At 37.8% G+C, this 22,911-nt stretch overlaps 1 protein-coding gene across 4 annotated transcripts in view; it reads right to left on the bottom strand.

Annotated features, from left to right (window-relative positions):
• TET1 (tet methylcytosine dioxygenase 1) overlaps window positions 1–22,911 on the bottom strand; it is a 139,195-nt gene that overhangs the window by 50,620 nt on the left and 65,664 nt on the right. For all 4 annotated transcript variants that reach the window (XM_077894760.1, XM_077894759.1, XM_077894762.1 and 1 more), the window contains 3 exons: window positions 7,011–9,330; window positions 2,713–2,803; window positions 2,067–2,160 (listed from right to left, as the gene is read on the bottom strand). In XM_077894760.1, the coding sequence (XP_077750886.1) occupies window positions 2,067–2,160; window positions 2,713–2,803; window positions 7,011–9,330 (2,505 nt within the window). The remainder of the gene's footprint in view (window positions 1–2,066; window positions 2,161–2,712; window positions 2,804–7,010; window positions 9,331–22,911) is intronic.

Below are 22,911 nucleotides of genomic sequence, written 5' to 3'. Positions count from 1 at the left end.
GGGGGACTGAGAAAAGGCTGTACCTTCATAACTGAGTTAACACAGTGTGAAAATCAGTGCATGACAGGACAATAGACTGATCCACGAAATAAGGATATAGTAATTTAAAACTAGTTGGGGAGCATTTTAAGGAAATTTTATTTAGTTTTTGAGGCAAAGTGACCCTAGAAAACAAATGTGTTTCTGGAGGATAAATTGTAGTCCGCAAGTCTAGTCTCACCCTGGCTGATAAAACTGGGCCAGCTTCTGTCCATCTACAAAATGAAATGCCTGGTAGATCTTATTCATGTTTGCCTCCCCCAATATCTAACCTAGGGCCTGGCAATCAATAGAAAGTACTTCATGTTCACAAGTTTCTTCACTTATTTTTTGCATTCTGAAATGTTTGTTTTCTTCCAAAATTCATCCACACTTAACAAATTGAAGACAATTTACCTTAATTGGTACTTACTTGATTTTGTTTCATATCACAGAAAACTCGCAAATCACAGGTTTTAAATAAGCCACAAAAAAAATTTTTCCCTCTAATATTAAAGAAATTCAGATTTAGGAAGGGCTAAGGTTGGGGTTTGGCAACTCTACTGGTATCACCAGGGACTCAGGCTCTTATCTTTCTTCCCACTAACTTAGCACATATCTTCCCCTATCAAGTCAATTTAAGCTTCCAGATGGCTGCTGGAACCCCAGCCATTACCCCTGTTCTATGAATGTTGAGTGAAAAGAGACACAAGAGAGCATATACTCTAGGATTCCAGTTATGTGAAGTTCATTGAAAAAAAAAAAAAAAAGATATGAAGATAAATATCAAGAGTAGTTATCTTTATGTGGAATCATTGGCTGGGACAGGCCATGCGGGAGCCTTCTGGGTGGTGAAAGTGTTATCATTATCCAGGTAGTGTTATACACATGAGGAATAACCTTGATATGTGCACTTACGATTTGTGGACTTTACTATATGTAGGATAACCGAACAAGGTAAATTCCAGGTCTCCGAGCCTATGTGTATTTTGACAAGACTAAGTGCTCCAAACAGATTGAGGAAACAAAGCATTCTAAAGTAGTTAGTGTGGAGTAAGTATACAGCTCTTGTGCTTTTAACTGCCAGTCATCTCCCAAAGGTTGAAAAGTAACCAAGAGAAAGTCTACCACTAGAGTAGCTATGGGTGTGGCAATTGTCTTGCTTTAGGAATACCCGGGTTTAAATCCTATTGCTATTTTGCTTTTAATGTTTTTAATTTCTCCAAGAGGTATGCAAAGAATGACCTTTACCTTATTCAAAATCATAATGGAGCCCCTCTGTGAGGATTTATGAGGCAAATGTTTGTCAAATTCTTAACCTAGTGCCTGATGTGTAACAAAAGGTAATTGCTATCATTTTATTATTCTTACCACCATCACCATTTAAAAAAATTTTTTTACACCATCATTATTAACAAATGATAGAACAGGGATCTCAAATGATTCTATGTTCAAAAATTCCAAATCCACTGATTAATATCCTTGTGGATATGAATATTTTATTGAATATACACATTTGGCTATGAACTTGTTTTTCACTTGACAACTTCCTAAAGAAACTGAATCCAGTTCTTATGGTTCTGCATTCTTTAGAAAACTCAAAGTCATGGAAATAGTTTTGGCGGTATGTCATAAAAAATTAATTTTGCTTTCAGAATAGTAGGACTCTCATTAAGGTGGTCCTATGGATAATTACTTGGAAATAATTACAAAATACAAAAACAGATAAAAGATATAAAACACTGTATAGTTTAATACCATTTACTTATGCTATCCAATTATAACTGCATTAGAAGATCTCGAAAAGTACACAATAAACTGGTAAACATGGGGACCTTGGGGAGATGAAGGTCACTTGGTAATAACTGTAAACTTTTGTTCATTTAACATAAATTGCCCAGGCCAAGACAGATAGCTTCCTTATTATTTCCTAGGGAACAATGACAGTGGATACTTTTCTAGTCACCATTTTCACGGAAAATAAATTGATTGATTTTATATGTGGAATAAATTCATGTTTGAAAAACGTGTAAGTACAAAATACTTACCCACTTAGCAATTGGACACCCATGAGAGCTTTTTCCTTCTTTCCCCGTATACACTACAATTTCTATCCTTATTGCGTTTCCTTTTTGACCATACCTGAGTACAAAGCACAGTGAAGGGAAAATAATTGCAAATGCGATACATCCTTTAACATCTGAAGGTACAGAAGATATAAATTTACGTAAGTACAGAAATCAAATACCCTGTTCATTAAAATTTACATTTGTTAAAAAATTACTTTTGTGTGGCAGATATTTTTGTTATCCCGTTCTGTTTACTTATCCTTAAAAATCACTTCTTTAAAAAAATGGACTGGCTCAAAGATAAGCATAAGGAGTGTGAATGCAGTGTTGATGGAGGTAATTTTAACTATTTCTACCATTATACAATGATATAAAAATTAAGTATTTCTGGATTTAACAAAGACAGCCTTGCTTTGTAAGTGTCTTGTTGAGTGCCCAAAGGCTTATGTGATGAGTGACTCAGCAGGGACACCAGGATGCTATTCTTTTCCTGGGCCCTAAGAAACATCCGACTTATACTCTTGAGTTTGCCATTTACTTCTCATTTGTTCCCGGAGATGGTCTCTCTCCATTGAGTCAGGTGTACAATAATGAATGATTTTAACAGGGAAGGATATTTCCTCACCTATTCTCCATGATTTCCCTGACAGCAGCAACACTTGGTCCTGCCCCAAGGTGTGTATAATATGGGCCTTTGTCTTTTTGTATAACTCGATCTGTGGAAGGAATAAGATTATTAGACCCAAAGACCTTTACAGAATTGCATAGGGGCAAGGAGGAGCTATTTTTATTAATTCTTTTTTTTTTTTTTTATCAACTCAGAACAATTGATCTTGACAAGGTTTTGGTAAACTTTAATAATTAAAGTCTAGGACAATAGGCCCTAGAATTCAACTTGTTCCTTTCTTGCGGGCACTATTTCATGCTTCCTCTAAGCATCAGAAGAGGAAAAGAAATATTTAAGATGTGGGTCATATTTATTCTATCTCCTGCTTTGAAAGAAATCTATTAATAATTGAAATGCAAAATTAAAAGTTATCTAAGAGCAATACATCTTTAGAAGCGTGGCTCAGAATCCTATTAAAATTGAGCCCAGCAACTGCACCACTAAGAATTTATTCTCCTATACAGTCACATAATTATATATTTATAATGCAAATGTACATAGGAATGTTCTTTGTCACAATTATTTGTAATACCAAAAAAAGAAACACACTGAGCATCTGTCACTAAATGATAGGTTGAATAAATTAAGGGATGCTTATATAGTGGAAAATAATAAAACCGTTAAACCAATATTTACAAACATTGAGCACCTAGGTGGCTCAGTTGGTTAAGCGTCTGCCTTTGGCTGAGGTCATGATCTCTGGGTCCTGAAATAGAGCCCCAGGTCAGGCTGCCTGTTCTCTCCGACCCACCCTGCTCGGCCCACCCTGCTCGGCCCACCCTGCTCGGCCCACCCTGCTCGGCCCACTCTGCTCGGCCCACTCTGCTCGGCCCACTCTGCTCGGCCCATCCTGCTCGGCCCATGCTGCTCGGCCCATCCTGCTCGGCCCATCCTGCTCGGCCCATCCTGCTCGGCCCATCCTGCTCGGCCCATCCTGCTCGACCCACCCTGCTCATCCTTTCTCTCTCTCTCTCTCTGGTAAATAGATAAAATCTTTAACATTGTTATCATTTAAAGATTTTAATTTTAAGCAAACTCTACACTCAATGCGGGACTCAATACCACCCTGAGATTACAACTCTAGATCGCATGCTCTACAGATTGAGCCGGCCAGGCACCACTGTACTACTTTAAATTTTGTATGAATTATGGGTTTCTCAAAAACAGTATTTTTAACTTGGCCTCTTAGAATCACGTCTAACTAGAATCGCTGATAAATGCATTTCTTGCCATGGTGCACCTATAACGAAAGGTGATTATTTAACCATTTTGACTGGTTATCAGCTACAACATAGGATTACTTCTGTGGCTTCCTAAGATACACTGAACAGATTTTAACTTATTAATGATGATCTAGAGCAGTGGTTCTTAACCAGGGGCAATTTTTCCTGAGCGATCATTTGGCAAATATTTTTGGTTGTTACAACTGGGCAGGTGTGTGTGTGTATTTATTTGTACCCAATGGGTAGAGGGCATGGATCCCACTTAAACAGGCTAGGATGCAGACAACAGTCCACCTACACATCAAAGCATTACCTTATCTAAAATGCCAATAGTGCTCAAATTGAGGAACCATGATCCAGAGGTTAATCACTCTTATTTTGCAAGAACACAATACATCCATGGAAATCTTGTTTTTAATTAAAGATTAAAGAGAGAGCACATGCACGAGCAAGGGGAGAGACGGATGGAGAGAATCTCAAGTGGACTCCACACTCAGCATGGAGCTGATGCGAGGCTCCATCACACGACCCTGAGATCAAGACCTGAGCCACATGCTTAACCGACTGAACCACCCAGGTGTCTCTCCATGGAAATCTTTTAGATATGATCATTCCACTTGGGATAATTTCTGAGTGAGTCTGCTTTTTTGTTGTTGTTGTTTTAAAGTAGGCACCATTCCCAGCTTGAACTCAGAACTGGAGATAAAGACCTGAGCTGAAAAAAAGAGTCGGATGCTTAACTGACTGAGCCACCAAGGCACCCCTGCTTTTTTGTTTTTCTTAAGTTCCTATTTCTATACAAAAAGCATAGTAACCTCACATGCAAAGATTACAGAAAAATACGTGACAATGCATAAAACAATCACAGGTCCACTGCAGATGCTCAATAAACTTTAAATGCCTGGGTGTCTCAACTACTACATGGTGACTATGTACATTATTATGTAATATATAAGGAAAAAGTCTTGAAACTAAACAATTGTTCTGACATTATGCACACAGTAAAATAAGACTAGCTCAGGTATATACATTTTAATGGCATTTTAAATTAGAGATCTTTTTTCCATTTGTAATGATATTTAGAAAAATACTGTCCCTTTCTTAATTCAGATTTTTGAAACAAGAGCAAGAAGGGTACAAACATAGGCTCTGAAGTTGAAACTACTGTTTTGAATTCCAGTTTAATAATTTACTAGCTGTGACTTCCCCTGTGACTTAGTTTCTTCACTTGTAAAATGGAGATAACACATCTTCCCTTTGTAGGCATGTTTTGAATATGACAAGTCAAGGTCATAGTATAGTTTCAGACTTGCATTAAAGATCTGGAATAGGAGGAGTCATCCTTGCTACACTCTTCTGTCCTTGCTCCAGGAAACTCTCATTCTCCCAGTTGAACCCCTTTGTCAGCATTGTCACCCTTTTCATATTATGAGATCCTTCTAAAAAGAGCATATCCCTGGGGCCTGGCATGTGGTAGGCTGTCATAACTGTGATGAATGATAAGTGGAGAAATGGAAGGATTGATTTCAAAGTATCATATGTACTTTAGATAATCGAGAGCAAAAGGTCATTGCTACACTTCACTATTTTTTCTCCTGTGATTTAAGAAAAAATGATATAGTTTATCCTTTCAAATAATCATTTGCCCATTTTGCAATGTACTTATGAAACACCTACTTCAGGAAAAAAAGCTTCCAATGTTCAAGGCAATCTTAAATCTTTGTGATTTGGAGTTACATTTAAAATTTTTTTAAAATAAGACTTCTAATAATTAACCTATTTTGAACCCAAATAGGTTTATTTCACAAATTCTGTCCTCAAAAATCCTCATATAAAAGCTGAAATAATGAGGGCATGAGCAGCCTAACAAACTTTAATGACACAATCTATTTAATTTCCCTATTACAGCTACATTAGAGTAAATTAATTCTTTTATTTGAGCACTTACATGAAATTTTACCATAGACAGTGACTAATCAGTACAAGGTTGAAATTCAGCATTTCTTGTGTTTCAAATACTGAGCAAATTTCTCATAAAGCCTGTCTAGGGGATGCCTGGGTGGCTCAGCGGGTGAGCGTCTGCCTTGGGCTCAGAGCATGATCCTGGAGTCCTGGGAAGAGTTCCACATCCAGCTCCCTCCATGGAACCTGCTTCTTCCTCTGCCTGTGTCTCTGTCTCTATCTCTGTGTATCTCTCATGAACAAATAAATAAAATCTTAGAAAAAAAAAAGAACCTAAGATTTTCCCAGGACTTTTAACACAATAAAAATTCTAATTATTATTTCCTGGATGTTCACTTGCAATAACTCCTAAGGTACAAAATAAATATCAATTATGAATTGTTCCATAAATCAGCTAGTTGCATATGCTTATTTGTTTTTTATAGACAATCGATATTATACAACAATTTCATATTTTAATATTTCAAAAGGTTCACAAATTCATCAATGGCCAGGACTAGGGATTTTTTTCATATCTAGACATCCTTTGTATCACATAGCAGAAAAGCACTGTCATTGAAAAGAAAGAAACCATTTCCAGTTTTTGCGTAGGGTGGCAATTATAGATATTTTTATAGTTATTTGTTAGGCTGCACATACATTTTATATTCTCTGCATGTATTTTATATCTCACATAATAATTTTTTTTAAACAAAATGCTTAGAGGTTGAAATTTTTTTAAATATAGGATAGATAATAAAGGAATTCATTCTTATGATATGTACAATAAATAACTTAGGAGACATTTAGCTGAGAGAAATTAGCAAATTTTCCACTTGTTGAAGTTTCAAAATTATGAGTTAAACTTCCTAATTATTTGAGCAAAAGTAATCAAGGTACCACAGAAAAATGGGTATAGAATCTACTCCATTTTAGCTAGGATATGAATGGGGCAAAGTTGCCACATGTAAACGATAACCCAAAATTGACCTGGTCACAACGAGGCAATTAATGTAGGTAAACATAGCACACACACACACACACACAAACATGCGGGTGCACATGCACTCAGCTATATGTGCACACACTTACCAAGACAGTTGCAGGTTGGCAAATCAGAATCTTTTGTTGTGGACACCAGGTTTTTTGTAGGATTGGTAAAGAAGTTCATGGCATAATCATTAAAACTTTTCTGTGCACTGTCTACTGGGGAAAATTCTGATGCTCCAACACTAGATGAACAGACGTCCTCTTCATTCTTGGTAGAAACCACTGTAATTCCACCTGAACATACCACATTTACATTCCTGAGAATGTGTGCTGGGTCTGGTAAGGGGGTTTCATGAGAGATACCAGGCAATGTTGGCAGTCTCTGATGCATGAGTTGGTCTTGAACATCCCGCTGGAATTGTGTTTGGTCATCGCCGGTCATTACATTAGCACACTGGTTAGTTGGAGAGGAGGGCTGGAGTAAAGGATGAGCTTTCTGATTGACATTCCCTGTTGGCTGTACCTGAGAACTATATACTTTTTCTGTAAACGCCTGCCCATTGGACTCTGTTTTTAACTGGCATATTGGGAGAGAATCCAACGGTTCAACCTTCATGTTTCTTTCCTGTGCTAATTCAGGATAATAACGCTCAAATTTTATCTGAGTGAGTGGAGGAAACAATTTTTTGTGTTCTAACACTGAACTCGTTTGAGTCAGTGGTTTCCATACTTTGGTTAAAGGAGGAATTTTTCCCAACAGAATGGGAAAATCATGTGGACCAAATTGACCAAATCTTTGAAATTTAGATGCTATCCAAATGTCATGTAATTTACTATACTCATATGACAACTGTTCCTGCTTTTTCTGGTCATTTTCTTGACAACTTATGACTACAGTCTTCTTTTTCCGCCGATCTCTTGATGGGGTAGCTCTTGTCTTTTTCTGTGTTGTGTTCTTTTGCTTTGTCAATAATGAGCTATGATTGTTTTGTACACTGGAAGGTGGTTTCTGTTGTATTGTGGCCTTCTCCTGACTACATTTTTGCTGTACATTATATGCAACGAGGCTTGTTGGTGTACTCTCAACCTTTTTGTCTTCTTGTTTTATATAATTGAATTTAATTATGGACGCAAGTTGTGTTAACTGTGTTGCAACATCTTCCTCTATTTTGCTGTGTATTGTATTTAGACCCGATGGATCGTCTTTTAAGTCTATCTTTTTACTGCTGGCCAGTGATTGGTTACAATACCCCAATTTATCACCTGCTGGTGGCAACGGATGCAAATTCTTAGAACTCTCAAGATTAATTCTACTTTGAGCAACATTTTTATTGGTGTCAATTTTAGATGAATTTGAATTTGGTATAAAAAGAGTTATTGAATTTGTGGCTTTTGAACATTCCTGTGACTTGGTAGGTGCCTGGTTAGCAGCTGAGTTGTGGTGTGACTTGGAAATGTTTTGGCCATTGAACACCACCGTGTTGCATGAAGTCTGCTTTTCCAAAGATGGATAGTGATGAAGGCTTTCTGGCTCCCCTTGCAGGTTTGGGTCCTGGAGGTCTTTTCTTACAGAATAGAGGATAGCTTTACAGCTATTAAGCAAACTTTCTGTTCTGTGTTCTGTTTCTTCATCCTTCTCTGACTTTGATGGTGAGGAATTTTCTGATGGAGCTTCTGACAGTTGAGTCAGAGCTTCTATGGCCACCACTTGCTCCAGTGTTAATCTCCTATCTTTCATCAGGGATAGAAGACTTGGCTGAACTGGAGATCCATCTTTTGGGTCTTTACTTGGTATATTATCTAGAGATTTGGGTTGATCACTTTCATTGTGTGTACTAGTATGACTATTTAAGTTGAAAGTTGTAGGATCTGGAAAAGACTTGCAGTTAAAGCCAGGCTTCTGGAAGACTGAAACATTATTTCTCCCCTTGAGATGATCACAGCTCGCACTAGTAGCAATGGAACTCATGGCATTATGGTTGGCAGTGTCTTTCAGGAATTTATAGGAGTTGTTTTCAAATGCCTTGCCAAATTCTTCAATATTGAATTTTTTAAAAGACACATTTGTTTCGGTTGGTAAATAGTGTACATTTTTAATGCCGTTTCTTATAGTTTGTGCAAACAATTTCTGAGGCTCAATTAAGTCAGTAAGGAGGACTTTTTTCTTGTCATCTTCAGAATTTTTAAATTTTTCAGCTTCTGTCACAATTGCCTTAAATTCGCCTTTGACATGATCAGTTAAATGTGATTTCTTGTTTTGCGTCCACTTCTCCACTTCAATACCTGTCATACTTTCTTCATTTTTGGTTACATTTTCGAGGGGAGGTGGGTTTAATTCCAATCTCTGTTCCCCCCCATAACTCCTCCTGTATTCCATGGATTCTGACTTGAGGCCATTTACTGATTTGTTGTCAAAATCTGCCTACAAAATAAACACAGAAATATCTCATAATATTTATGCAAATATTGGAGTAAGAGCCACAGGAACTTAATAATTTACAGGAACTAAATGTAATGCCCCTGAAAAAGATACTACTTTTGCTTTTTGTTTTCAATAAAATACCGAAAGGAGTGTGTAGGGGGGAAAAAATGAAGTACAAACTATCATTAACTCATACCTGGTAATATTTTGGCATACGTATTTGTTTTTCAAAATACTTTTTTTTTTTTTAGGGAAAGAGAACAAGTGTAAGGGGGGGTTGGGGGTAAAAGGCAGATGGAAAAACTTAATAAATAGTATAGGTAGATTTATTTTTTTAATTTTAAAGCTTTTATTTATTTGACAGAGAGAGAGCCAGAGAGCACAAGTGGGGTGAGGAGCAGAGGGAGCAGGAGAAGCAGGGAGTCCAACGGGGGACTTGATCCCAGGACCCCAAGATCAGGACTCTAGCCAAAGGCAGACACTTAACCAACTGAGTCACCCATGTGCCCCAAAGAGAGAATCTTAAGCAGACTCCATGCTCAGGGCAGACACTGATGCAGAATCAATCTCACGACCCCAGAGATCATGACCTGAGCCGAAATCAAGAGTTGGATGACTGAGCCACCCAGGCACTCCTCCAAATAAATCTTTTTTTTTTTTTTAATTTTTATTTATTTATGATAGTCACAGAGAGAGAGAGAGAGAGAGAGAGAGGCAGAGACACAGGCAGAGGGAGAAGCAGGCTCCATGCACCGGGAGCCCGACGTGGGATTCGATCCAGGGTCTCCAGGATCGTGCCCTGGGCCAAAGGCAGGTGCCAAACCGCTGCGCCACCCAGGGATCCCAAGGTCCTCCAAATAAATCTTTAAACTATTTTTATGTTGGTACCATTCAATAGGCAATATCTATTATCTTAATGCAACCTGTACTGAAATACATAATACACACAGAAAAGCATACAAATCCTAAGTGTATAGCTTATAGATTTTTTTCACAAATGAACCCCTAAGCGCCCAAGTTCCAGCCAAGAAACTCCCATCTAGTCATCAGTCCACTGGCAAAGGGTTGCCATTGTTTTGACATCTACCACAGATCTCTTTTGCTTATTTCCAAACTTTAAGTAACTGACTTCCTTTCACACTCAAAACTATATTTGGGGTTCATTCATGTTAAGTGTATTTGCAGTCCATTGATTCTTATTGTTGTATAGTAATTCATTGATTGAATATACTATAACATGCTTATTGATTCTACTGTGGATGGACAGTTGAGTTAATTCTTGGTTTTTGAGTATTCTAAGTATACTACTATAACATACTATTGCTATCGTTTGGTGAACATATACACATTGGGTGGAGTGGAAGTACTAGGTCATCAAGTGTGTAAGTGTATGTTATCTTCAGCTTTAGTAGAAAGGCCAATGAATCTTCTAAAATGGTTACCAACATACACTCCCACCAGTAATTATGACAGTTCTAATTGTTGCACATTCTTATTATCAGTTAGTATGCTCTGTCTTTTCACTTTAGCCATTATGTTTAGTGGAACAGTGTAATTCCTTTAAAAAAAATTTTTAGATGAAATACCCATAAAATAAGATTAACCATTTTACCATTGAAAACTATACATCAGTGGTTTTTAAGCATAGTTACAATGTTATGCAATAATCACCTCTATCTAATTCCAGAACATTTTCATCAGCCCTGAGAGAAACCTTGTATGCATTAAGCAATCACTGTCTATATTCCCTTCTAATCCTTATTTTTTTAATTTATTTTTTAATTTTTATTTATTTATGATAGTTACAGAGAGAGAGAGAGGCAGAAACACAGGCAGAGGGAGAAGCAGGCTCCATGCACCGGGAGCCCGATGAGGGATTTGACCCCGGGTCTCCGGGATCGCGCCCTGGGCCAAAGGCAGGCGCCAAACCGCTGCGCCACCCAGGGATCCCTAATCCCTATTTTTAAAACCCTGAAACACCTCATGCAAAATTACAACATAGGAACTGAGACAGTAGTGGCATTTCCAACTCCTGTCAGGAGCAAATGTAAAGATAACCTACACCTCCTAATCTTTAATATGGCTGTGGACATTCTAGTTAAAACCCCAGGAAGAGAAAAAAATATTAAGATTAGGAGACTTCTTATTCAATGAAGATGATATACCTGAGTCCATAGGCAAACCTGAAGTATTGATGGAAAAACTAAATCAAAGCACAGAATAGCTATAAAATGTGTAAGCGTTACCCAATTCTAAAGTTAAATATTAAATAATCTTTTCTTGCACATTAAACAATCTTAGTAGAAATAAATTATTATCTAATTTCTCGATCAGGATACACAGGTTACATAGGTTATGTTCAGTTTGTCAAAATTCATCAAAATATACAATTCTCATATATACATTCTCTGTATATATTACATTTCAATAATAACTTAAAAAACTGGAATGCCTGGGTGGCTCAGTGGTTGAACGTCTGCCTTAGGCTCAGGGGGTGATCTCGCCGTCGCAGGGAGCCTGCTTCTTCTCCCTCTGACTGTGTCTGTGGCTCTCTCTGTGGCTCTCATGAATAAATAAATAAAATCTTAAAAAAAAAACTAAACTGAAACAATTGTCAATTTTTTAACATACAGGTTAATAAATTAACAGATAAACTTTTATTATTAAAATGGCATTTCAAAGCAGTGGAGAAAGGGTCAATTTCTTAAAAATGACAAGGGTAATATGATCTTTTAATATGTAACAAAAATTCCAGATAAATTAATAATTTAAATATAAAAAGATAAGACAATTTAGAAAGTAGGGAAAATATTCCCAAGCAAGAGTAAAAGGTGAGAAGCCATAAAGGAAAAAAATATTTTAACTAAGTATAATATGAACAATTTTTAAAGCAAAGACACCATAATGTAGTTCTTTGCAAACTGTTGATCATAATCTAGAAGTTCCAATACCAACTTAGTGCTTTGTAACAAGTGGTTTTTCTTAACAAAATTGTACAGAAAAATACAAATACACTACATTTAATAAAAATAAGTATTACAATGTAAATCATTTAAAAAAAAATGTTTTATGGGATCCCTGGGTGGCGCAGCGGTTTGGCGCCTGCCTTTGGCCCAGGGCACGATCCTGGAGACCCGGGATCGAATCGCACGTCGGGCTCCCGGTGCATGGAGCCTGCTTCTCCCTCTGCCTGTGTCTCTGCCTCTCTCTCTCTCTGTGACTATCATAAAATAAATAAAAAAAAATTTAAAAAAAAATGTTTTATTCATTTAAGTAATCCCTACACCCAGGGTGGGGCTTGCCGTCATGACCCCAAGATCAAGAGTCACATGGTCTTCCAACTGAGCCAGCCAGGCAATCTTCTAATATAAATCTTTTATAGGGCAGCCCCGGTGGCGCAGGGGTTTGGCGCCGCCTGCAGCCTGGGGTGTGATCCTGGAGACCCAGGATCAAGTCCCACATCGGGCTCCCTGCATGGAACCTGCGTCTCCCTCTCCCTCTGCCTGTGTCTCTGCCTCCCTCTCTGTGTCTATGAATAAATAAATAAAATCTTTTAAAATAAATAAAGTACAAATCTTTTATATAATGTGTATGTAAAATAATAATAATAATAATGTGTATGTAAAAAAAAAAGTGTATGTATGTGTTCGTGCACTGAATCAGGATGTAAAATGTATTGACTTCTTCATACCTATATTTGTCAAAAGAAGGGAGGAGAAATATTACCATAAAAAGGTAAAGGCAAAGGATAGTCTAGGAAAAAATCGATACTACACGTAGATAGCTACTTTTCGTAATGTAAAAGAACTTCCACAATCAACAAGGAAAGGTAAATGAAAAAAAAAAAAAAAAGAAAAGGTAAATGACTCAGTAGAAGAGTGAGAAAAAGACAGGAATGTGTTCTTTGCTTAAGTGGAAATCCACAGGTTCAAAAGCTGTTTGACTTTCCTAGAAGACAAGCAAATGAAAATAAATGCAACCTTTTAATCTACACAAGTACCAACCAAAACTAAAAATGCAGAAATGTGTGCAAACAAATTATCATGGAATATAATATTTATACTAGAGAAATAAGTGCATTCATATTTTGAAATAATGTGCAGCTATCACTCACACATATCAATCTACTGATTGCATGGCAACAGATCCAAAATATATTAACCCATATAAACAAGTTGCAGAAAGCTGGTAGGTAAAACATTACTATTAGTTACTACTACCGCTGGGAAACAGATGTGAGGAAAAGAGGTTTTTTTGTTTGTTTATTTTACTTGATTTTATAAATATGCATATCTAAGACACCGAAACTTCAATGTACACATTCCTCTAGATAAGAAGATTTATGTGCCACAACATAGGACGTTCTCATTAACTAATGAGCTTCATTAAAAACAACTGATCTTTATCATTTAATTGTATCTCCTATAACTTTTCTTTTTAGGAGGCAGGAAGGGGCAGAAGGAGAGGAAGAAAGGAAATCTTCATCAAGCTCCAAACCCAGCACGAAGCCTGAAGTGGGGCTTGATCTCACGACCTTGAGATCATGACCTGAGCCAAAATCAAGAACCAGACACTCGGGGTGCCTGGTGGCTTAGGTTATGATCCTGGAGTCCTAGGATCAAGTCCCACATCAGGCTCCCCAAGGGCTATCTGTTTCTCCTTCTGCCTATGTCTCTGCCTCTCATGAATAAATAAATAAAATCTTTAAAAAAGTCAGACAACTGACTGAGCTACCCAGGTGCCCCTATATCTGATAGGGCTTTTTAAAAACAAGGGGTTTGAAACATGGGGTCTATAAGTACATGAGAACATGCACTACACACTGCCAACTACTAAACCTAACCTTTAAGAAAACAATTTAATAGATTACATTTCAGTAGGGCTGGTAACATTTTCTGTTTTCAGGAATCAACCTGGCTGAACTCTTATGTACTGTTAAATGTGATTATAAGTGTATGTGTATGTGTATGTGCACAGGCATGCACACTGAGAAAATGGTTACTCTTAGTTTCACTTGATGCTGTTAGTGAAACTAAGTGGCCAGAACAAACTGATTTACCACTATGGGGTGGGCTGGGGGGCTGGCAGGGGTGGGGGGGTTGGGGTCATCTGATCCAAAGATGCCATGTAGCCTGAACTTTAGTGTCCTTTTTTAAGAGGTCATGTATATTGTGATGGGGGTTCAATGAGACTCTATGACCAAAGTTATTAGCACAGTAAGGATGAGGTATCAGTAAGAGAGAACACTAACAATTTCATTATCAGAGTTATAATTAAAAGAATGTTGGCTATATTGTAATACACTCTTTACTGCAGGAACTCATTTGATCTTCACAACCCTAAGTTGTGGACCCTGTAAAAGGGGATCAGGGTTAAGAAAAATGCAAATCAAAACAGCAAAGATAACATTTTTCACTTATCAGATTAGCAAACATCAAAATGTTTGACCACCCAGACCCTTGGAGTAGGTTGTGGAGGATATATACCCCCATCTAATGCTGGTGTAGTGCAAAATGGTATCAATCCTATGGAGGGGAATTTGGCAATAATTATCAAAATTACAAATTCAACCTCTCCCTTGACACAGCATTTTCACTGCTAAGAATTTATCCTATTTATACTTGCCCTTAATTATATGTTTTGACAACTTTGCATATTTTATTTTTTTTAACAGATTTTATTTATTTGACACAGAGACAGCACAATCAGGGGGAGCAGCCGAGGGAGAGACAGAAGCAGGCTCTTCTGAGCAGGGAGCCTGATGTGGGGCTCAATCCCAGGACCTTGGGATCCTGACCAGAGCAGAAGGCAGATGCTCAACTGAATGAGCCACTCAGGAGCCCCAGTTCTGTATATTTTAACAAGTAATTCATAATACCTGAATGTCCACCTGTAACAGACTAATTCAACTGTGGTCTATCTACATAATACCTTGCAGCTATAAAAAAAGAATTCCGTTACTAAAATGCAGATGTCCAGGATATATTATGTTTATTTAAAAAAAAGAGGATCTAGAACCTGCATATACAATGTTTTTTATTTTAATAAAAAGTATGGGGAATTAATATATATATTCATATTTACATAAAGAAACTCTAGAAGAATACAAAAACTAATATGAGTGAAGAGCAAAAGGAGGTCAAGAACGATACAGGAGCTTGGGAACTATTAAACCCAGACCTGACTAAATACTGTTTTGATTTTTTATTTCCTTTATATTTAAGCCAAAATTAAAGCGGTCTATGGAAAGATTTCTAGTACATAGGCGAAAAAAGCTAAAAGGTTATGTAGTACCAAATTCCAAACAAATTAGAATATAAAGAAAGGGTGTGGAGTACCTACACACTTGTTAATATTTGCTAATATTCAGGAAGGCTATGCAAGATTGTCAACATTTGTCGTATAGAAACTGTACTCAGTAGAATACTAGTTAATGTTCAACAATCACCAGATTGGGAACTGAGGAAGAGGAAACACTTTTGCAGGGTAGGCCAATTTTTGTGGTATAAATACTTCCACCATAGTGGATTGTAAATTATCAGTATGACACCTGAGCCAGAGTTAGGAAGAAATGCACTTAATTACTGACCTGGAAGGAGGGGACTCCATCCTACCACCGAGTGTACCATCCCAAACTACTACATGAAACAGGCTCCAGTAACTACATTATGAATTTTTATTTTTTACTGAAGATTTCCTTGACTTTTAATCAAGGAAAATCTGCTTAGATGTGGCATATTCCCGAATAACCACTTTGAATCTCAAAATATTTGTTAACATCTACCTTTCTTAAAGAGATGCCATCTCTCTGAAGGAAGTGAAGTGTTTCACAAATATTGGAATGGTGGCTATTTCACTCCCTCAAGCAGCATATATAGTGACCCAGCATATTCTAGTGACCCAAAATCAAGCCACCCGCCACTGGTGTCTCATCTCTTCCTCCTCTACCACCCCAAAAGTGCCCAAGGGTATCATTTAAAGGACACTAATTCAACATCTCCCAGTTCTCTGTGTGCACTCTATAGTAGTCACAAGGCTCTATGTTGCTCTGGGCCTCTCTTACTCCTGAACCAACAGGAATGTTGATCACCTTAGATCAGATCTGGGTCCAATAGTTGACAAGCACCCTGTTTTCTCATTTCTCCACATTCTTATTGTAGTGATACTCACACCCACTCTTGAATGAGCTCAAATGGTATTGAGCAAAGTGGTATTTTTATTCTGAAACAGAGTATGCCCTTTGGACAGAATCTGACTGTCACCTCTCCCAACACTCACATTCCATACATGTTGTATTTCCTGTGTCAAGAAACAGCTGCTCAGATCCCTTGGAAAAGCCTTTCAAAGCATGTACAGAGACATATGGTACACGAGACTAGACCTTTACTACAGGCAGATCAGTTTCTCAACTTGTCTTTACTTTTTTTTTTCCTTTCTTTTTTTTACCGTCTCCACCCCAGTAATCTTTTTTAAAACACTTTTTCCCTAATAGCCCTCCCCAGGAAATTTTAATTCCACAGATATAGTATGTGGTACCATCATAATAGCTAAATTTTTTTTTTCACCCTCTACTCGCAACCAAGGACCAATCTTCATCACCTTTGAGGATTTAGAAAAACTAACATGTAGAAGGGCTGCCTGGGTGGCTCAGTGAGTATGCAAGTCTGACTCTTGATTTCGGCTCAGATCATGATCTCACAGTTGTTAAGATCGAGCCCTATGAGAGACCGGAACACTGGCTCCTCGTGGACAATTAAGTCTGCTTCTTCCCTCTGTCCCTCCCCCCACTCATTCTGGATCTCTCTCAAATAAATAAATAATTAAAAAAAAAAAAAACTAACATGTAAAAGACAAGGAGCAGCCTGCAAATCATACCTGATTAGAAGTGACACCTACAGGACCTTATGTTCTCAACCTGAAAATTAAGTGTTTGGAGAAAAAATTCAGGAGAACCACTGGTAGCTCCATTCATGTTGACTTTGATGATGCAATCATGCCAGATACAGTATTTGCCCTCCCACATTCCCACAGATGCATGCATGTCAGCTCCTGCTCTGCACAACTGCTTTCGAACAAACCCAAATTGAAATTTAAAAAAAAGATAAACCAGCCATTCACCAAAGCTAAAATAAACTTTTAACACACACACAAATCCTCCCTCAAAGGGGATTTGCAAGTTACCTTATATTCCTACAGAAGTAAAATTGTTTAGCTCTTTTCCTTTAGGCATAAAGAGCTCACATACCCTACCAAGTTTGTAGCCCTAATATTTGAGCTTTGCCTCTGTTCTGCCTCTCCAGTTTGCCTATATCTGCCCTGTAAGATGTTCAAAGTTCATAAAAAAGGAGGGCAGGGGGTGGGGGGATCTAAGGGACTGAGTCTGCACTTGTCCCACTTGTCCTACCTTGGCGCCATAAAACCTCATGGCTCTTCCTTGCCTGGGCTGAAGAAAAGCCATCCAAGAGTCCTTAAGAGTTGCTTTCCGCTCGATCCACCAGATCCAGCCTTCTTTTCTATTCTAATTTTTTAACTCCTATTCCCCAACAAAAACTCCACCCACATTTGGCCACAGGGTCTCAGGATCCAAATTAAATCCTTTAACTTGAGGGTGGGGCAGAGGAAGGGAAACATATTATTAGAGGGAGGGACAACTTCTATTTAATCCAAAAACTCGTTGATTGTAGATTGGTTCTGAATGTATACAAAACTGACCTAAGAACCATACCTCTCTAGTCTCAGGGGTCCTTGCTCCTAACGTCTTCCTCTGGAGCTTTGAGCCAGTACAATTCCTTCTGAGTCAAAAAGGCTAAAAAAAACCCTCTCAGACCCCCAATTTGCCTCAAGCAATCATCCTATCAGATTCCCTCCTCATTCAAACATCTTAAGTGGCTAACTCAAATCCCATCATTCCTTAACCTGCTCTTTCTTTTGTAGGCCTCCAAAGAGAGTCTCAACTGAAACTCTAAAATCTGGGACTTCCTTGGTACTCCCTTCTTCTCGGTCTGTCCCCAGGTGGTAGGTGTGTCCCCCTGAGCCTCCAATTTAGAGGATTCCAAAGCCAAACCCACTGCCTATTCATTCTTCACCTTTTCCGTGAACAACCTTACCCATGCTTGAAGTTCATAACCAACTCTTGTGAACAGAGTAATTTCTTCTTTATACTTTTTGAGTACCTTGTTTCCTATATTTCTCAGAATGGGGCTTTATTGGAATCAGAAAAACCTTGGCTACTTTCCCTGTTCCATCACTTACCAACCATGTGGCCTAGAGTAAGTCCTTGCTCTATGAAGCCTCCTTGAACCTCAGTTCTCTTAAAATAAATCAGGACTAGAAAGCAAGTTTATTGTGAAGAATAAATGAAATAAGGTATTTATACACATTGTTGGGCCTTACTACATGTGGAAATGAACTATTGACGCGGTAAAAACCTATTAGGTAGTTCTTTTTTGCTACAGGTCCTTCAACATAGAGCAAAACCTACTAATTGCAGTCTCAAATTCACAATTAAGAAAAAAGAATATTTATTAGTAGTTATTATTCATATATTGAGCATTGACTACTTAAGAGGCATTATCATTAACATTTTATCAGAATGCTCTCCTTTGCTTCTCCTACTAAGGGTATGAGTATTTCCATTCTCCTGATAAGGTTTAGAAAGGTTAAGTAACTAGGCAAAGTCAAATCAATACTCTCAGAGCCAGAATCAAACCAGGTGTCTCTTTCGAGAACTTAGTGTTTAACCCCAAGGCACTGCTCTTTAATAATTAACATTTATGATGAATTCCATTTGTTACTAATTTTTAGTAATGTTTATTGACCTAAGATTACCACAGGTGCTTAAAACATAAAAGAACAACTCAATTCCTATGATTGTTTCTTTTCTTAGACTATGTGAATTATTGTTTTTCTGAACCCAGTGGCCTACTTTCATTCACCTGTTTTTAAGTTGTAACAGTATAGCATTGCTATGCAAAATACTACCACCTTTTGTGCAAATTCAGTATGTGTACACAGGGTTCATACCAGGTTATGAAGGAGAGGAGAAATTAGAATCCAATTTACAATCCAGCTCTTGAAGATATGATCAGAGGTCACTATTTTCTCTCTAAATGTTCCCTAGACTATAAGCCTCCTTACTTTTGGATAAATCAGATTTATCTTTTTCCTAACTTTTTATTCAAAAATTTCAGTTTCATATCACTAGAAGGCTCATTGAAAACTTTTTTTTTTTAATTTTAAGTAGGCTCCATGCCCAATGTGGGGCTTAAACTCACAACCCTGCGATCAAGAGTTGCATGCTGTAACTCAGCCAGTCAAGTGACCAAAAACTTATAGGTATCAAATAATACCCCAAAGTGAAGTTCCACATTCTTTTAAAAAATAATGAAAAGAATAAAAAAAATTGCCAATTATCTAATTCAATCAGACAAGAGTCAATCGCACTAATTTTACAAATGCAATTTATATGCACTCACAACCTGTCAAGTTTCATGATGGAAGATAGGCTCCAAATACCTTTTTTTTAGGGCATTTAAATGCTCAGGATTTCAGGAGCCTGGTCTTATGACAAATCCTGTTTTCCACTAGGGTTTAGCCTCCATCAAGTCATTTTGCCTGGAATGCTCCCTCATGATCAAAGATAAATTCAAGGACCTTGCCTTACCCAACTTCATCCAGGAGTCCATCAGATAACTAGTTAATTCATGATTCTACAAAGTACTAATAAAGATTTCAATTTTCATTCTTTCCAATATTGCTCATGTGACTTTGGCTCTCTAGTCCCTTCCTCAATGTTTCCCTTTAAGGAGAAAAAAGAAGGGCAGCCTGGGTGGCTCAGTGGTTTAGCGCCGCCTGCAGCCCAGGGCATGATCCTGGAGACCTGGGGTCGAGTCCCACATCAGGCTCCCTGCATGAAGCCTGCTTCTCCCTCTGCCTCTCTCTCTCTCTCTGTCTCTCATTAATAAATAAAATCTTTAAAAAAAAAAAAGAAAAAGAAGCGTCTATTTCTGTCTAGGCTTTCTAAGAACATTAGCTCCAAGAATACTGAGTATTTATTTAGCACTTAGCTGGTGATGCTATGCACAGAGAGATTTACACATTCCTAACAGAAAAATCAGTGAACATTCTGCAGCCAAAGTATCAAGATCTGTAAATCTTTCCCTTCTAGCTGCCTCCCCACAGGCTATAACAAACTCCTGTCTTTTCTATCTAAAGAAAACAAAACCCTCCATCCCTCCATAAGTATTTAGCTCTCACCCTCTATCTCACTGCACCATTTTACAAAAAATGACCTTCAAATAATTGTCTGCAATCCCTATCACACACTCTTCAGCCCACTATAATTAGGCTTCTGCTGCCACCACCTCATTGAAACTGCCCAAGCCTCACCAGTGAAGTCCCAATTGTCAAATTCAATGGACAGCCAGAATATGTTCTAATACTGTTGCTCACATCTTCAAGCTTGTCCCTTCAATTCTCAACACATAATTTCCAGTCTCCTTTGCTGGCTTTTCTGCCCACTTATACCATGTTTTCTTTTGCCTTCTCTCCAGGCTCCCCACTAATCTAGAAGTAGGCCTCCAGTCTACACCTATTTGCTGATGATTCCCACAGCAAGTCATTCATCAACTGGACATCTTCATTAGACAATTAAAACTCAACCACATTTAAAAGTTAATGAGTTATCTCTACCTCAACCCTGCTTTAACCCCAGAACTCCCCTAACATAATAACTCAGGCATCTCCTTGTTAGCTTCCTACATTCAACATCCAAATTCAGCCAATGAATTCAGCGGTCTTACTTGAAACCTCTTCTTTTCATCCTGTGTTCTTCATTCCTACTGCTTTTGCCTCAATGTTCATTCTACAAATATTTATTTACAAGAATATCCATAACATGCTGTAGGCATGGTTAATGGGAGAGTTAACATGAGAGGTACCAGTTCTTATGAACAGTACATTTTTAAAAATCTTATTAATTTTTGTGAGGCAGAGAGAATGGGAGGGGCAGAGGGAGAAGAAGTGGACTCCCTGCTGAATTGGGGGGGGGGGGGCGGGCGCAGCCAACCAGAAGCTAGTTTCCAGGATCCTGAGATCATAACCTGAGCTGAAGGTAGCCACTTAACTGACTGAGCTACCCAGACACACCTGGATATCACATTCTAATAAATGTTAGGTAATAAGCATTTTCAGAACGTAATCTTTCACCTACTTCTCCTGGGGATTAACCTCAGAATTGGGACTGGTTTCTAGTCTGTAGGATTCCGAAACCGGCATGTATTGTAATTCTAAGGAAGCACTGTCTAATGGAAATACAATTGTGGGCTACAGAATTAATTTCAAAAAGTGTTTAGGAGGTATATTTCTTAAAAGTAAAAAGAAACAGGTGGAATAAATTTTAATATGTTTCTTTTTAGGCCACAATATAAAAATATAATTTCAATACGCGATATAAAAATTAATATTTTGCCTTTTCTATATTAAGTCTGAGAAACGCAATGTATATTTTATACTTATTGCAAATTAATTCATAGTTAAATTTTCATTGGTTAAAGAAAAATGCAGTGGTAACTGAAGCAAAGCTGTGTTTGATAAAAAATATTTTACTTTAATTCGGTTTTAAATTTTAAATCCATTAAAATTAAATAAAATCAGTTTCTTAGCCTTACCACCCAAATTTCAAGTATCAGATATGCAGTTATTTACAGAGATCATTTTAAATGCAAATCTCATTGCTTTAGGCTGCATTCCACAAGCACCTGGCTAAACATCAACATCACCTTAGGAGTTTTTAGAAAACAAAATTCTAAAATAGCCCCAGCAAGGTTTCCTGAGTCTGAAGGTAGAAACTCCATTAAGAATCAAAGAGCAGTGTGGTAAGGGAATTGGAACCACTAACCACCAGAGCAAAATTCACATTTTTCAGTACAACAAGGAATCTGTCCAAGATCCTACCCTTGGCCAAATTTTACAGAATGCATCTTGCAACAGCAGTATCCTCAGACCAGCCCCACCCCCAGCCTTGCTTCCCCCAAGGCTATTTTGAACTGCCCAGTCCTTTCTTGAGCAGCCGCTTGAAAGTAGAATGCCCTTTCGCCCTACAACCTGCCCCACATCGATTTTGCCCAAAAAACACCTAGAACTAGAAGAAAGGTATCTGTAAGAAAAAATCAACTATTTTTAACAATTCCCCAGCTGGGAGACTCAAGTATTTCTTATCCCCTAACCAGGATCAGATAAAACTGAACACTCCTTCCTTTACTATCTAGGCACAGATATTGATCATAGCAATTGATTGTACCTACTTATCTGTTTGCAGTACTGTCTCTTCATCCTGGACTTTAGTCCTCAGAGGAGAGATCTTGGTGATTGTTCTCTAGGCTCACAGTTGTGTTTTATTTTGGGAACAAATGGGAAAATCTAAGTATACACTAGATATTAGATAGTATCAGGAAATCTTAATAATGGTATGATTGTATGGTAGGATTAACCTTAAAGATGATAACCTGCAACTTTCCAATGGTTCTTGTGCAAACAAAAAGTCAAATATTGGATTATGATAATGGACATAGTGGTGTTCAT

Source organism: Canis aureus, chromosome 4 (assembly GCF_053574225.1).
Source record: "Canis aureus isolate CA01 chromosome 4, VMU_Caureus_v.1.0, whole genome shotgun sequence".
In the NCBI taxonomy this organism is placed as follows: domain Eukaryota; kingdom Metazoa; phylum Chordata; class Mammalia; order Carnivora; family Canidae; genus Canis; species Canis aureus.
This window is presented reverse-complemented; position numbering and strand designations above follow the sequence as displayed.